Source organism: Corvus hawaiiensis, chromosome 1 (assembly GCF_020740725.1).
Source record: "Corvus hawaiiensis isolate bCorHaw1 chromosome 1, bCorHaw1.pri.cur, whole genome shotgun sequence".
In the NCBI taxonomy this organism is placed as follows: domain Eukaryota; kingdom Metazoa; phylum Chordata; class Aves; order Passeriformes; family Corvidae; genus Corvus; species Corvus hawaiiensis.
The window spans coordinates 71,462,333-71,477,681 of record NC_063213.1 but is presented as its reverse complement, the minus strand read 5'-3'; the positions used below and the strand labels follow the sequence as shown (position 1 = coordinate 71,477,681).

At 41.6% G+C, this 15,349-nt stretch overlaps 1 protein-coding gene across 1 annotated transcript in view; it reads left to right on the top strand.

The window, feature by feature from the left end:
* PHLPP1 (PH domain and leucine rich repeat protein phosphatase 1) overlaps window positions 1–15,349 on the top strand; it is a 149,704-nt gene that overhangs the window by 70,189 nt on the left and 64,166 nt on the right. Inside the window, exons 2-3 of the mRNA XM_048310728.1 lie at window positions 12,916–13,112; window positions 15,150–15,275. Coding sequence (XP_048166685.1) covers window positions 12,916–13,112; window positions 15,150–15,275 — 323 coding nt within the window. The remainder of the gene's footprint in view (window positions 1–12,915; window positions 13,113–15,149; window positions 15,276–15,349) is intronic.

Genomic DNA, 15,349 nt, shown 5'->3' with positions numbered 1-15,349 from the left:
CATCCAAGCTTCTGTTCGATTCTTTGAAGCTGCTGTTGCTGATAAGAGAGAAGTGAAAAAGAAGGGCTTTTAAGGGTGGTGTTAGGAACAGTCTCTACAGTGTTGTAGGAGAGGGAGACAGGGACAACTGAGAGAGTCCTTGTGGCTTGTTGCAGCTCTCACTTTCAGCTGAGTATGTACTCTGTGCTTACTTATTGAAGTCAGGACCAAAAAAGTTACTGCTCTGACTAGCTCCTTAAAAAAAAGTTTGTATGACCATACTACATAAAATCACATGCATGTACAAACATTGATGTCTAGTACATGGGAAAAGCAGCCAAGATGTAGACATGAAGCATATGAACTAAGCTTACCTTGCAAGTTGTGAACACATTGGCTGATCTGATGGAGTAAGATTGGATTATAAGGTCAGCCAGAATTCCTTCTAGCAGTAGCTTGGAAATTTCATGTTAATGAAGCTGAGTTTTAAATGGCAGATCATTCTCTGACTAATTGCTTGTGCTGTTCCTTCCGGCTTTTGTATTTTTCTGTCTCTGTGCAGTTTAAAGCAGTCACTCAATCTTTACGTACTTGTTCCTCTCTTTTTATTTATTAGGTATTGTGGCTTTTGATTGTAGATGTTGAGAGTTGCAAATCCAGCATTCTGGCCTTCTCTTTGCAGGGCTGAACTGCAGAGGGACTTGACTGGAGAAGTTATACATTTTTCAGTGTTGTTTCATATCACAGTTATTTGTGATTTTTTAAAACTAGATGTAGTTGAGATGTGCTAGTAATAGCCTTGCAATACAGTACAGAATTGTTTTGACATAAGCTGCTTATCAGCTGGGTCCTATGATAAATCTTTGGTTTAGATTTTGATCTATACAACAATGCTGTACAGTGATCTGTTGTAGGAAGTGTCATACTTAAAATGTCTTACCTTAACAAGGACTTAGATACATGCATTTAGATATGTAGGATACCTGGCTTGTTTCTTCTGATGAAAGAGCAAGGAGAAAATCACTGTACTTGGAACTTTAACACACAAAGTAGCTTAATCATCTTGCAGTTGATGGAATTTTATTCTAGAATACATTGAAAGATGACATTTGTGTTGTGTATGACATTCATACAAAACAGTCCTTGACCCAGCATGCATGTGTTCCTCTGTAGCTTTTTAAAAATGTTTGACTACCCACATCTTCTATCCTTGGGGCAAGGCAGGTACGTGCAAGGGCATGTGGGGATTTGCTCAACTTTTGCTGGTAAGGAGCATGGATTTCTATCTTTCTGTTGTAGTACTAAGACATACAGATGAACTTCTGCCAGGGGCTGTCACTCTTCCTTCTCAGAGGAGTGTGCATTCAAGTAGTTATTTTGAGCTTACATTGCTGTGCCTCATGTTGAACATCTAACACAGATAAAACCTGAAAGCTGCTGTTAACTTCAGTGTCATTTTGCTCTTCAAGTCCATCAAGATTCAAGCTTTGCCTAAAAGAGTTGGTTAGCTCAGAGCTTTTGCCAATACAGCAATTGCTTTAGACAGGATAAGTATCCTTTGGGATGCCAGGGATTTTACTGTGCTTGTGGCTTTATTGTGCATTGGGAGTATAACAAGTAGAATTCAGTTTTTGACTTCACCAAAAAAAAAGTGCATTTCCAGGATTTTGTTCAGCTGTGCTCTAAGATGCTGAATGGGGAAGAAAGGGGAAAGATCAGTTGAGCATTCATTATATCTCATCCTATTGAAGCTGTACCTGCTGTCATAAAGTCATGGCAAGTACTGGCAGGTTTGTAAGTCTTATTTTTTTGGCCCCTTCTATTACATTTTCACCGCTTTAATATCAGTGCATGAAACTGTAAATCTGTTGAGAAAGTGGAGTTTTTTGAGGCAATTTTAATAAGGGATAACTTGAAATGTATTGCTGAAGTATTCTTTTAAAGAAATACATGTAAGGAATTTGACCAGATTTTAGCACAAGTCTTCCCAATGTAAGACTAATTCTGTTTTAAATTTACTTTGAGAAAAAATACTTGGTAGATGATGTCACCGAGGAACTTAGTAGCTTCCTTAAATGAATCCTAAGTTCAAGGTGGGAAAGTTGTTACAGATAATACTTCCTGGAAGCCTCTAGACCAATATTGCAGCTTTTTGCAACTTTGTTAAAGCACAGGAGCAAGATGACATTTTTTTCTTGATGGTACATTTTTGGGATATTTCAGTTATTTCTCCTTGGAGAGGTGACATATAGTTCTTTCCCAAAGGAGTTGATATTGAATTTTGCTACTGGAAACCAGGTGACTCTCTCCCTTTTATGAGCTTTCTTGAAAATGAGTTATTTGAACAAAACAACTGAGTTCAGCCCACACCCCACTGTATTTTTAGTGCTAGCAGAAGCTCGGACATCAAGTGTGCCTGTATTTTGCTAATATAAACAAACCTGACTGACTGCATGTAACTTGCTTGGATTTCCTGCAGACAAGTGAAGTGAATGGGAATGCATAGGTCTGAGAGTTTGAATGTGAAGGACCTGTGTTTCAGCTGCAGGAGCAGTCTGTAGGGATAGATGGGGTGAAGAGTTTAAGAACAGGTGGGTTTTCAGTTTGTTGGGGGTGTGTCTGTGTTTAAGGGCCTTTGCTTGTACAAATGGAACTTTAAAATCTGTCAAAATACATTGGAGCAGCTAGATTTGGAGTTCACTTGTTGCAATGAGAACAATTGCATTCCAAGGCTTTGGTTTTGCTGTCTCTACATAATAATCCAGATGAATTTCCACTGTGCTTGCTTGCTTTTAAATGCAAGTAGCATCCTGTCCACTGCTACATACCCTGCTTTAGCCTGTTGCCTTTATTAGGTCATCCTAGTGAAGGAGTTGTGCTGGTTAACAACAACTCTTCAATGAATTCTCCTGAATCACTGATAGGTTTTTCTTCAGAAGCTTTTTCTTATATATGCTTATATACTTTGATACTTAGTTTTTGACATTAGAGGTATTACAGCTGTGATATACATGGCATGTGATAGAAAAGCTTTTCAGAGAAGTAATTTTTGTTGCATTTTGCCTTTGATATCCATTCAAGTCTTGATACCATGGTTTTAGGGCTCCTGTGTCAAGATGGTGGGTCTTGTCAAGAACAAGATAAAGGGAATGATCAGGTGAACAAAGACTGAACTCTGTCTCAGTGGGGAAATGTTACAGCGGGGATACTGCAACACGTGTATCAATCTTGCTAGATGTTTCAGAGATGTTTGTTTCCCCAGCCGCATGGCCGGGATCTGCCCAGGAACTGAGGCAATCAGGGGACCCGAGGGTCCTTGCCCGCGCAGGGGAACACAAAACAACCAATGGGGAACGAGGCTGACCAGGGGCAGGGAAACCCCGTGCCTCCCCCCGGGGCCCCTCTCCCAGGGCTACATGGCAGGGGGAAGGGACCCTGACATTTCACCCGTTTATTTTTAATAAAAAGAGATTTAAAACTTAACGTTGAAAACAACTGGATAAACATGAGATAATAAGGACAATTTCAAAACAAGCCACCCTCCTGAGTCTTTAAATGTCCAAACAGATTCTGTGGAACATCTTAAGGCTGACAGAAGGGAGACAGGACTCTCTGGGCATGCTTTGTGGGGAAACTGATGCAGGAGAGGGTTTCTTCCATTTGTACCTGTTGGAACTCTAAACAACAATAGTTAATTTCTTCCCTCCCCCTCTTCATCCCCCACTCGGCATTGGAAAGGGATTTTTGGGGAAACAATTGGCAAAGGCATGGTTTTGTGAGGGAAACCATGGGTGGAAAAATGGATTGGGAATACAGTGGGGGTAATAGGACATAGGGTAAAAGGGAAAGGTGGGATTAGGAAAGGGAGACTGTAGGGGGGGGGGGCTTATAATGGAGATATTGTCTAACATGACTACGATTTTTTGCATATATACTGCCTTTTACAGGAACACCATCAGGCCCAGTGACCTCTGATGCTTGTAACCCTTTTTCTACCTTGCACAATTTTGAACTCTACTACTTCTCCATCTCCTAAACTTGGGATGTATTTTTCAGGGTTATTCTTTTTAATAGCAGTTCTATGAACGAATATGTCTTTTTGGTTGTCACATCTCGTTATAAAGCAGTAATTTTGTCTAACATTTTACCATTTTACTATTCCTAAAACCTTAGCTACGGTGATTTTTTCCTTTTTCTGAGTGGCTGCTGTTTTCTGTCTCGCTGTGTTGTTGCTTTCTCTTTTGCTCGCTCTCGTGTTGGAACTGCCAGGGTTGTCAGTGCTGCCGGGGCTGCTCGTGCCTGTGTGCTCTTCTCAGGGTCGCATTCAGGGCCGCATGGGCCAGGCCGGGCCACGCTGCTCAGCTCCCCACGTGCCGCCCCCTCTGCTCTCAGCTGCGCTGCCGCTGCCTGGGGCTGCGCCCACGTCTCGGCCGGGCCCCCGAGCGATGACCCCCTGTGCCCTGCTCCAGCGCGCGTTTCGGCTGGGCGCGGCTCTGCTCCACCGCCAGCTGCCGCCCGCGCGCCGCTCCTCTCACGGGGCTCGCTCCACCACGCGCTGCGCGGGGCCGTGCGGGCACCGCCGGGTCACGACGCTCCCGCGCGCCTCGCTCTGCTGCCGACACTGTGGCTCGTGTGGCTCTGCCTGCGCGCGGGAACTGCCTCGCTGCTGCTCGCAGAGCACTCGATCCACATGACCTGGGTCACACGGTCCCTGAGCAGGCTTCCCTTTGCCAGGACACAGCTGACATTGCTCAACAGTCTCGGTAATTAAATAATATTCATGAAAATATTCTTCCATTGGCATATATTTTGACTCAGAAATTAACTGTGTCCAAACGGTCTTCCAAAAGTCTTTGGTAAGAATTAAATCCCAAGAAACAGAAAAAGTTCTTAGACAACCATGAAAGGAAATGTTTCAGTTCCTTTTGAGCTTGAATTAAGCTAAAATTTACAAATCGTTGTTCAAGAATCTTTTCAAGTTTAAGATAAATGTCCATATGCGGCTCTGAGAGCCAAGAGTCCTTCCATGGTTCCTCCATGGTTTAGAGATGGAACAGAAAAACAAGAAGAGAAACCCAGAGTTTACGCACAAATCAGTTGCTGTCCATGGGGATCGGCGACCGTTCTGCTTGCGTTATCCACCATTTGTTACAGTGCAGATACTGCAACACGTGTATCAATCAACGAGGCCCATGGGAAAGAAATATGTATGGACCGATTCTTGCTAAATGTTTCAGAGATGTTTATTTCTCCAGCCGCCTGGCCGGGATCTGCCAAGGAACTGCTCAATCCCAGGACCCGAGGGTCCTTGCCCGCGCAGGGGAACACAGAACAACCAAAGGGAACGAGGCTGACCAGGGGCTGGGAAACCCCGTGCCTCCCCCCGGGGCCCCTCTCCCAGGACCACATGGCGGGAGGGGGGAGACCCCAACAGGGAAAGGGATATTTTCTGAACTATGAAACACATACAAACCTCTCCTCTAGTGAGGATTTACTTTGAAGTGGAAGGCAGGATTACGGCTATAAAACTATTAACTATGTTTTATTGTATCGTATCACGTACTGGTAATGCTTGCTTTTAAGGGTGATCTTCCTGTAAAGTAGGAGGAGCATGTTTCACAAAGACTAAAGGCTTGTCTGTGTTCTACTCTGCCAGTTTTGTCTCATAGTGAATGTTTCTTTAAAGAAAAAAGTGAGTTTAACACAGTTCAGTAAAATCCATCATTTGGGGTCTGCTTTTCTTTTTCAGGTGAAAAGGTAACAGCCTTCAAGTAGTAGTACTTGAACTGCTAATTCCTAAAGGAAACATAACTACTTCAGAGCTTCCCCCAGCACCGTATAATACAGAGTGCAGCAAAATGAGAAGTATCTTGAGTAAACTATGTAACTATGCTGATAGTTACATGCCCTTAAGAACAGCATAATGGTGACCAAGTCCCTCTTTGACTGAGCAGTACAGAATCAGTCTTCAGCCTTGTGTTAAATCTTGCAGGAATCTTCAAGAGTCTAAGTAGATTTGAATGCAAGAATTCAATTGCTGATTTTGGAATAATTTGCCAGGTGAAATTTTGATATATATTCTTGGTCTGTTACCTCTGCAAAAGCAGCCTGCTGGTAGAGACTGTGAGGTGAATCCTTGGTCTTAGTTAAATATAAAACCTCCTAATTCTGTGCCTTTTTTCCTAAATTATGACAGTGTGGACAAGAAAAAATACTTCTAATAAGCATGTATCTGTATGTAGGTTTTCTCTGTAAGTTTCAAATAAAAAGAGCAGTACAATAGTTTGAGGTTTCATTCGTATTATTTGTGCTTCCTTTGCCACCCTCTTTTTAAATTTTTTTTTAAATCTAAGTTGCTGGTTTATTTTTATACATCTCATTGCACTGGGGCTTGCCTGAAGTTATCACTGCTGTCCTTAGTTTGACAAGAATGAAAGGGGAAGCAGCCTTACATGACTGAGAAGCTTCAAAAACATTGCAGGCAGTAGCTTCATCTGTATTTAATGAAAGGTCTTGAGCAAAAGCAGAAATCTGCAGAATGATCTGGCAGTAAGGTTTCAGCAACAGTAATTGTGGCATAGTTTCCCAAAAGGTGGGCAAAGACACTCCAGGGCTTTCAGTGTTTTGAGCTAATTGAGGCCTCTTTGCACTTATATTTAGGCAGGACCAGTGCTGAGCTTTGATTTGCAGGTTTGCTGGCAAGGTGGGATGAGGCATTTCTGATTTTGGTTCAGTGATGTGGTGGGGGATGGTGCTCCAGGTACTCCTGCTGGCTCCCCCTGACCAGCTAGGTAGTAGCCCAGCTTTCCCAAGTGGATTCAGACCAAAATGTTCAAAACTGAATGGTGGGTTTTGGGTGTTCTTTTTCTCCAATTGATGCCATGAAGATTTTTGCCTTTTCTTTTATACCCGTGTTATACCTTTTACAACTTCTGTATTCCTAGTGCTTTTTGCCTACATTCTTGGACTTGTTTGTCAAGCTAAGAGACTAAACATTTTAGAAGCTTTGTAGCTAGGGATCAGTGTGCCCCAGACCCCAAGGTCCTCTCCAGAACACATTCTGTAAACCAAGATAGAACCATCCAGGGGAAGGTTCCTTGGGGAGGGGGGCTCACTTGAGCCTCTCATTGGGGAATCTTTGATAGATATGCTAATTAGTAAAACCTATAATGTTATACCCAATGTTGGGGGGGAGAGACACTCGGCGGGGTGCATCTCGATGCATGTGACCTGGATGTGTACACCTAAGGATCCTTAAAAATAAATACCAAGGTGAAATCCCTTTTCCCCTTCTAACCGTGTATGACTCTTGATTTTAAGACCAGGAAAAGGCATCACAATGAGTACAAGAATTCATATTCACAGCATATTAGCGTGTGAAATACCTTGTTTCTGAAATGACTTGCTGAAAGCTGTGGGTGGGTTTCTCCAGCAGCAGCCACTGTGTCACAGCTCTGGCCCCTATCTGCCATTCCTCTGCTCTCCGTGCTGAGCTACTCACCATGAGCTGTCCCTAAGGCCTCTCAGTCAAAAAGAGAAGCAAGAAATTAAAGCAGCCTGTTTTGTCTGAAAGGGCTCGGGGACAGCTTGCGAGGAACAGCTGATGTGGTAGGGCTGATGCAATGCTGGCCTTGGGCCAGGGGCCCAACAATGTGCAGATGAGGATGATGACCCCTGTAGCTGCCCAGCTGTAGCAGGAAAAGTACATCCTTAAATTAGGCACCCGGAGTTAATGCAGTCTCTTCTGAAAAGTCTCAAACTTCAACACTATTCCTATTGAATAATAACTTAAGCCTCTCTTACCACTGGTAAATACCTGAGACGGCTCAGGGTGGGCAGTCTCTCCAGCTGGCCAGGCTGCCTGCACCATGCAGGTCATGAGGAATTTTTATTTTGCATTCCATCAAACCAATATTAGTAATAAAAATAAGACCTGCTGCACAGAAGTGAACGTGTTTCTTATGTCAACACATTTCCCTGCTCTTATTTTCGTAATGTCTTAAGTCGCTCTTCAGAGGCAGAGTTTATTGGCTGTACTTTTCAAACAGGGGAGAATACTAAGTGCTTGCAACTTAATCAGCTGTATAGCTGAAGAGAGGGTTTTTTTCTTCCCCAAGTACTTCTATGTCCCATAATGAGCTGGTATTTTATAACTTCTGATGGTAATGTATTCCATATGCCTTCCATCGCTGGGATAAAAAGCTTTACTCCAGAATCCAAAGCAAGTGGCTGTGGGTATTTATTTAATGAGGTTTGAAGTTTCTGCACCAGGCAGGATGTCAGTATGTTGTGTACCTGGAGCTTCCTCAGGTTGCCCGTGGTGAGATCTTAGTTCTTTAACATCATGGAAAGATCACTCCTGTCCCATCCTGCTTCCTATGAAGCAGGGTAGGTTCTGTGGTTCCAATGACAGTCCTGCTGTTTCAATCAAATTCCTTGCTTTTCTTCGTCCTTGTTGTGAATACCACTAGTTTCCCTCCAGGACTTGGGACAAGTTAAAACTGAGAGGAATTCAGCCATGAATATCAAGATAACCAAATGAGTGGTCTGCTCATAATTCCTTGAGGCATCTATTCTAATGCCTTGCACAGAACAAAAGTCCTGTTGTGGGGGTGCTTAGGAGTTGCTGTAGTCTTGGAGACCCGACAGGAATGAAAAATAATCTTTTTATGGTTCCTTGCTAAAATACTCGAACTGCTTTGGTTGGGCTTAGCGTTTGAAAAACATTTTCTGGTATGTGACTCTTCTGGATGTTCTGGCATATTTGCCTTCACTCTGATCAGTGCAACAATAATTATATTTAAAGTTTTTGGCAGGATTCACATTTGTGTTTCAAGCCACAAAGGATCATCATTACCATTTTATCTGCACGACTGTTGGCTTTGGTATATTATCACAGGCCCCTGTGAAAACTCATTTGCTCCCTTCAGGGTTAGTTAAAACTGAAGAAAAATCTGTATGGGAATCTCATGCAGCCTTCTAAATCTTGAATGGGAGCTCTGTGAGGCAGATTGAGGAACATAATTTCAGAACTGCTGATGCTTTTACTGGAAACAGTGCTTCCACTAGCACTGGCACAGTACCTCAAAACCAATGGATTTTTGGTGGTGATGCTGTAGTTATGCCATAATTTGTGGTGTTTGATTCGTAGCCTAAAGGCATTCTGGTGTAGTCCAGATTTCTCCCCATCTTTCTGTACACTTGGAAGAAAAAAGGTCATTTACCTTACGAGTTGATTATTTTCCAGGTCGTAGAAAAGGCACATGCAGTTCTGAGCCTTTCCTTCGTCCTCCACTCCCCAGCCTGTCAGGGATGAGCCCTCTTGCAGGAGACTGCCACCTGCTGCTTTCCTCCCTGAAGTGAGGAACAGCCTTAGATCGCTTCACACTCTTTCCAAACCCCATCCCACTTCTGCTGTGGCAGAGCTCACTCACTGTCATTTGAACTTTTCCTGCTTTTATGCTCTCTTGGCAGCTAATACCTGAGCTCTTTAAAGCTGCAGTCTGTCCAAGCTTATTTTTCAGTAGGCAAGGCTGCTACTTTTCAAACAGCTTTTGCTCACAGTTACCTGCAAAAAATACTTGGGCAGATTTAGGAATTTAGTTCCACAACTAGTTGGTATGTCCTTGATTAACCTCTGCTTAAAATCAAAATAAGCCAGTGGCTTTTGACTCATTCCCCCCCCCCCCCACTTGCATGATAATAGTATCACAGTGTTATTTTATCAAATATCAATGATTACAATCCTTAAGCAGGAATAAAACTGAATATGTGAGCAGATTGCATCTCAGGCAACAACATGTGATCCAATATTAAACATGAGCTTTTCAAGTTACAGAATCATGGAAGAGGCCAGGTTGGAAGGAACCTTGAAAGATCATCTGGTCCAACCAGATGGCTGGTTATGTAGTGAAGTAGGCAAGAATAGGAAGAGAGAAACCGTTTGCTTTAATGAAATAGGTCCAGTGTTTATTTCTGTATGTTCTCACCAAGAACCTTCTGGGTTTGGCTTAGCAAAGGATAGTGCTTGCTGGGAAAAAGCACCTTAAATCCTTTGAAGGGTTCCTTTGAGTTTAAAGGGGTTATTTAATTTTTTTTTTTTTTTTTTTGTATTTGTAGGAGTAACTGAAGGTTCTTATTTCAGTAATTTTCCATTCAAATACGAAATTTGAGAGAAAATATAGTTCACATCTAGCAGGAATACTTCTAGTGATAACTCTCTTCTGGCTTTTCTAGTAAACCTTTACTGATTATAGTAATTGTTACCGTATCTTGTGACTTACAAACTCTGTGAATTTACATGAAATTTTAAGAGCTATGTTTTAGAGACTTCTGAGTAGTTTTACAGGTCCAGCTGTGCCTAAAATCATGTATCTAGTCCAAGAGAGTCTGGTCCTAGAAAGCAGATTTCTCAGGCATCTGAATTTATTTTCCTCTGTTGTTTTTCCAAGACTAACTTTTCAGTACCCTTTGTGAAGTGTGAGTACCTAGTGTGGTAGTCTTTTAATCACTGGACTAGGCAGGATAATGCTACTACTTGATTGTTTCAGAATGCTGTTGTGTTTCCTACCAAGCCTCTTGGCTGCAGTGCTACAGCCAGAGCTCATACTCTTTGCTATCCACTATGTTACTGAAAAACTTCTGAGGTTTGGTGTTTTCCAGGACACAGGTCTGCCCATATTAAGTGCAAATTACAGCCTTTGTTCCTGAATGTTCCTGAAAGTTGCATTTGATTATGTTGAAATGCTAAATGAGCTTGTCTTCCCAAGAGATTGAGGTTATGCCTTGCAGTCTCGGAGGGTTTCTACCAGCAGTGGGTTCTGCTTTCCTGTGAAATTACAGAGCACACAGTCAGAAAAAAGACCTGGGAAGATGATCATAAAACATAATTTTTGAGGTGAAACTGCACATGTCCCTGACGGCTATTCCTTATGCAACTGTGCTATTAGTATTTACCAGGCATTTTGACTCCATTACAGAGATTTGGTTGTTTGTGTGTGTGGTTAATTCTTTAATCAGTGCTCTGTGGCATGAAGGCCATGATTCTGCACAAGCTAGGTAAATTCTCAGTTTCTTTAAGAACCAGGTGTTTCATATTACAAATGTAATGTTTGATTCAGCTTTTCTGTTTAAGGCTGAGCTGCTCTGATTTACTCGCTTGTATTCTGTTATCAGTTGTCTTGTGTCTTTGCATGGAATGGGTGTCCCATTTCCCACCATTCTGTTGGGCAAAGAGTTAATCCACAGCTTCTTTGGTTGGATATGAATTTGCTTGGCAGTGTAACTATTGCTTTCTTGGAGCACCTATTTTTGAATTTGATGCTGATACCTTGTGGGCATTAAAGTTTCAGTGTTTCAGCTTCAAGCAGTAGTGATGTTCCTGCAGATCCAAACTGGCAGATATTGGTAGCCTACATGCTAGTGTTTATTAGAGCAGAGCAAGTCTTGAGGGAACTCTGCCAAGTGTTGGCTCATTAAACTGGCAGTAAGATTCAAAAAGGTAGCTTTCAAAGATAAGGACAAGAACTGTTGCAGGCTAGGCGAGGGTGAGAGAATGGCAGTGGGTAGGGCATGTTGTAGGTGTCTTCTGTCATTCCATAGATAATTTGAAGGCAAGAGGAGCCTCATTGAGACAAATGAGCTGTCATGCAAGCAGGAATAATAGCAAGTTGAAGTAACAGTGTGCAGCACTTGTCACCGCTGGAGTTATGTGGGCATGGCTCTGAAATATTGGTGTTAGACAACAGAATCAACTCTCTGCTTTTCTGGAGTCCTAAATAGTTATTAATTCCTTGTATTTAAGGATTTTGGTAAACGCTAGTGCAGGAAAATTAGTGATTTATCTTTTATCATGATGGGAAAGCTACTTGGAATTAACATACCCTTTGGTTTGTTTATCCAGGGGAGCTCTCTCCCAAAGTTCACCAACACCGGTGTTCTTACACAAATTTGAACTGGTTTAACCTGAACATGATTAGCTCTTGTCTCTGTTTGCAAAAGACTTAGATATATTCAGATGACTCAGATCTGGGCTGGACTGTTTAGAGTTTGATAGGGTAACTTGGTGTAGATAAATCAGATTAGAATGAGTAAATTGTGCCTCCTGTTTATATCCTGAAAGAGCAGAGATGAGAGATGCTTGTCTTTGTGTTGCCATTGCTCATGATGTTTTCTGTAGAGTAGAATTTTTATTAATAAGATTAGATTAGTAGAATCTGAGATGTTTAAAGTAACTTAACAGATTCGGTCTAATTGGTAGTTGTGCTAATAATCTGAATTACTACAAATAGTGAATTCATTATAATACAGACAAAAGAACTTTACTCTTCCTTAATCTCTACTCAGAGTAAAGCAGGGTCTTTGAGGGGTTTCATCTAGGTTGCACCTGCTAACATAATGGCCGAGTGTGCTACCTCTGCTATGGGGTTTGGACTGAGCAGTGCGGGCTGCGGAAGGTAGGAAGTGTATTCTTTGGGAAGCTTTTGAAGCTATTCAAACCGTGACCTGAAGGATAAGCCAGAAGAGACATGGAAATGCAAAGATACGGGTCAGAATGCAGTACATCCCCCCTTCTGCAGTTACCACACAGGCTGTGTGAACTCAACAATAACCAATTACTTATTGTTGTGGATAAACATTTGATTTCCAAGTTCCATACAGAAGGCTGATACCATTAATTGGTGCTTCTGTGATTACTGCAAATTATTTAATGTGACCTGCTCCTCATGATACCAACCTGTCGTATCCCTCTACCTATGGAAGAAGACTGTACTGAAACTAATATTAAATTACCTGCTTGCATGGTTTTGAAGCTGCATTTCATTTGTCATGCTGCAGTTTGTAGCTTTAAAATTTGCTGATCAAGTCTCAGGATGACTTGAGTGAAAGAGGCAAAGATTTTCTGTGATTAAGTGGATGCTTTTGTTTCTATTTCAGGAAAGCCCCACAGCACTGGCAGCTCCGAACGGATTCAGCTCTCAGGAATGTACAATGTTCGAAAAGGGAAAATACATTTGCCAGTCAACAGATGGACAAGACGCCAAGCTATCCTTTGTGGAACATGCCTAATTGTCTCATCAGTAAAAGAAAGCCAGACTGGAAAGATGCATGTCCTCCCTTTAATTGGTGGAAAAGTAAGATATTTTGTTTTATTTGTTTGCTTGGTTAACCCCCTGTCTCTTTATGAAGAGAAGATTGCATTCAATTAGGATGGTTCTGACTCCCCAAAAGCTTGTTTCTATAAATGGAATTTTCAAAGTATATAAATGACTTTTGATTATGGTTAGTCATATTTAACAATTTAGAATGTTTGAATTAACACTACAAAGAAAAGCAATGGATGCACAATGTTTTTTCTTGTGTGCAGTGTTTAGTGGTTTATATATGCAATAGTATACAGCCAAAGGATATATGCACAGGTCTATTGTGTATGATCTGTGCCGTGCCTCTTCATCCAGGTTTTATCCATGCTGGGTTACTCTTAAGTTCTGAAAAATTAACAAATAAGGGCATGGGCTTATTTTGAACATTGTGGGAGTTTTGAGTGTTCAGCACTGTATGAGTAGTTGTCTGTTGTAAGCTAACAGCAACAAACATTTTTCCATGTGAAAAGCTGAAACGGAACTATTTCCTGATAGATTACATCTGAAACCCAAGAGTTCCAGACTTAACATGAGGAAATTTGTTTTTTCCCACTGTGCTGGTGACTGAGCACTGGCATAGGTTACCCAGATGGGTGATGGCATATCCATCACCCCTGGAGATACTTAAGAACCATCTGGACATGGTTCTGGGCAACTGGCTTTAGGTGGACCTGCTTGAGCAGGGGATTGAACCAGATGACCTCTAGAGGTTCCTTCCCGCTTTAGCCCTTCTGTGAAACTGTAGTGAAGGCAGTAAGATTACAACTTTACTATTTCAACCTAAATAGTGTTTCAAAACACTATTATTGGCTTGTTTGGCTGAGGTAATGGGAAGAGAATCGTCAGCTTGAGGATGAATTTACACCTTAAATAATCCTCCTTTACCTTACATACTGGTAAGTTGAATTCTAAAGAATTGTTTGGAGAGAAACAAGCTTCACAATATTATATATGCAGACTAGAGCTGATTCATTAATATTCTATAACTAGCAGTGTGAAAAGTAGTGCTGCCTTCTACGAGCTGTTTCTCCTGCCTCTTCTTTGATTCTTCACATGATTCTCCAACTCTTCCCGGGAAATACTGAAGTAGAGACATTGTCCTCTTTTGGCAACAGGGTGTGAACTCTTGACAGTGAACTGTATTCCTGGCTGTAGGTTGCTATAAAGGACAGGATTAAGGTTCCCATCAGCCTTCTCTTTGAGATGACTATTCTTTTCATCTCAATATATTTCTTTTAATTTAAAATGGGAAATCATTATGTATCTTTTTTAATTGCTTAACATGGAATTTCGAAGTAGCTTTTGCATAGAAACACCTTATGTGATGTAAAACATGCAGACTGTGTTAAGCAGAAAGTTGACAACAAATTTTAAAAGAAAAGGATAACTAAGCTCAGAAAAATGTACTGAGGGCTTCTGCTGACAAAGCTTGGGAGGAGGGTGCTTGGCACAGAACTAAGTGTTTTTTAAACTATTGCTCAAAAGATATTCTTCCTCAACCCCATAAATACTCTGCACTTCCTGGTTTGCAAAGGCTTTCCAGAATGCTGTACTGAGACATTGAGACCATAAGTTGTGTGGGACTTCTCGTGTATGGTAGCAGAATGATGTATTCTGGGTGTTTTTTAGCAAGTTGAGAAATGCCAAAGAATTTAATTGGGCTGTAAGAGAAGCATTTTGTTAAGCCTGTTTTTAATAACTAAGGAGTATAAATTGTATTTTTTTTAGGTAGCATAAGAACAGCCTTTAATGCGTTTCACTGGCACACCTTTTATGGTGTTCACTTTCTATTAAAATGTTGATGTTCTTGGTGGTTTTCTCTGTTAGTTCTGTCCTCCTTCTGTTCTCATTCCTGCTTGTGTAGATTTCATGAATATTTGACAGCCAAGATCCAGCTTGGGTGTTTGAGATGGTTAGTCCGGCTCTACTTGATGATCTCCTCTTGGACGTACTTTCACTTTGCCTTGGGGAGTTCTGCAGAGAGGGTTTTGATTCTTGTTGACTCACAGTTTTGTGTCTCTGCTGTAGGTGGAAGAAGTGAAAAAGCACCAGCACTGTTTAGCATTTAGCTCCTCTGGACCTCAAAGCCAGACCTACTACATTTGTTTTGATAACTTCACTGAATATCTGCGTTGGCTGCGACAAGCATCAAAGGTGAGAATGGTGCTAATTCTGGTGTGAATGGGATCTTTGGACAGTTTCTCCCAGTTCAGTCTTCTCCATGCATT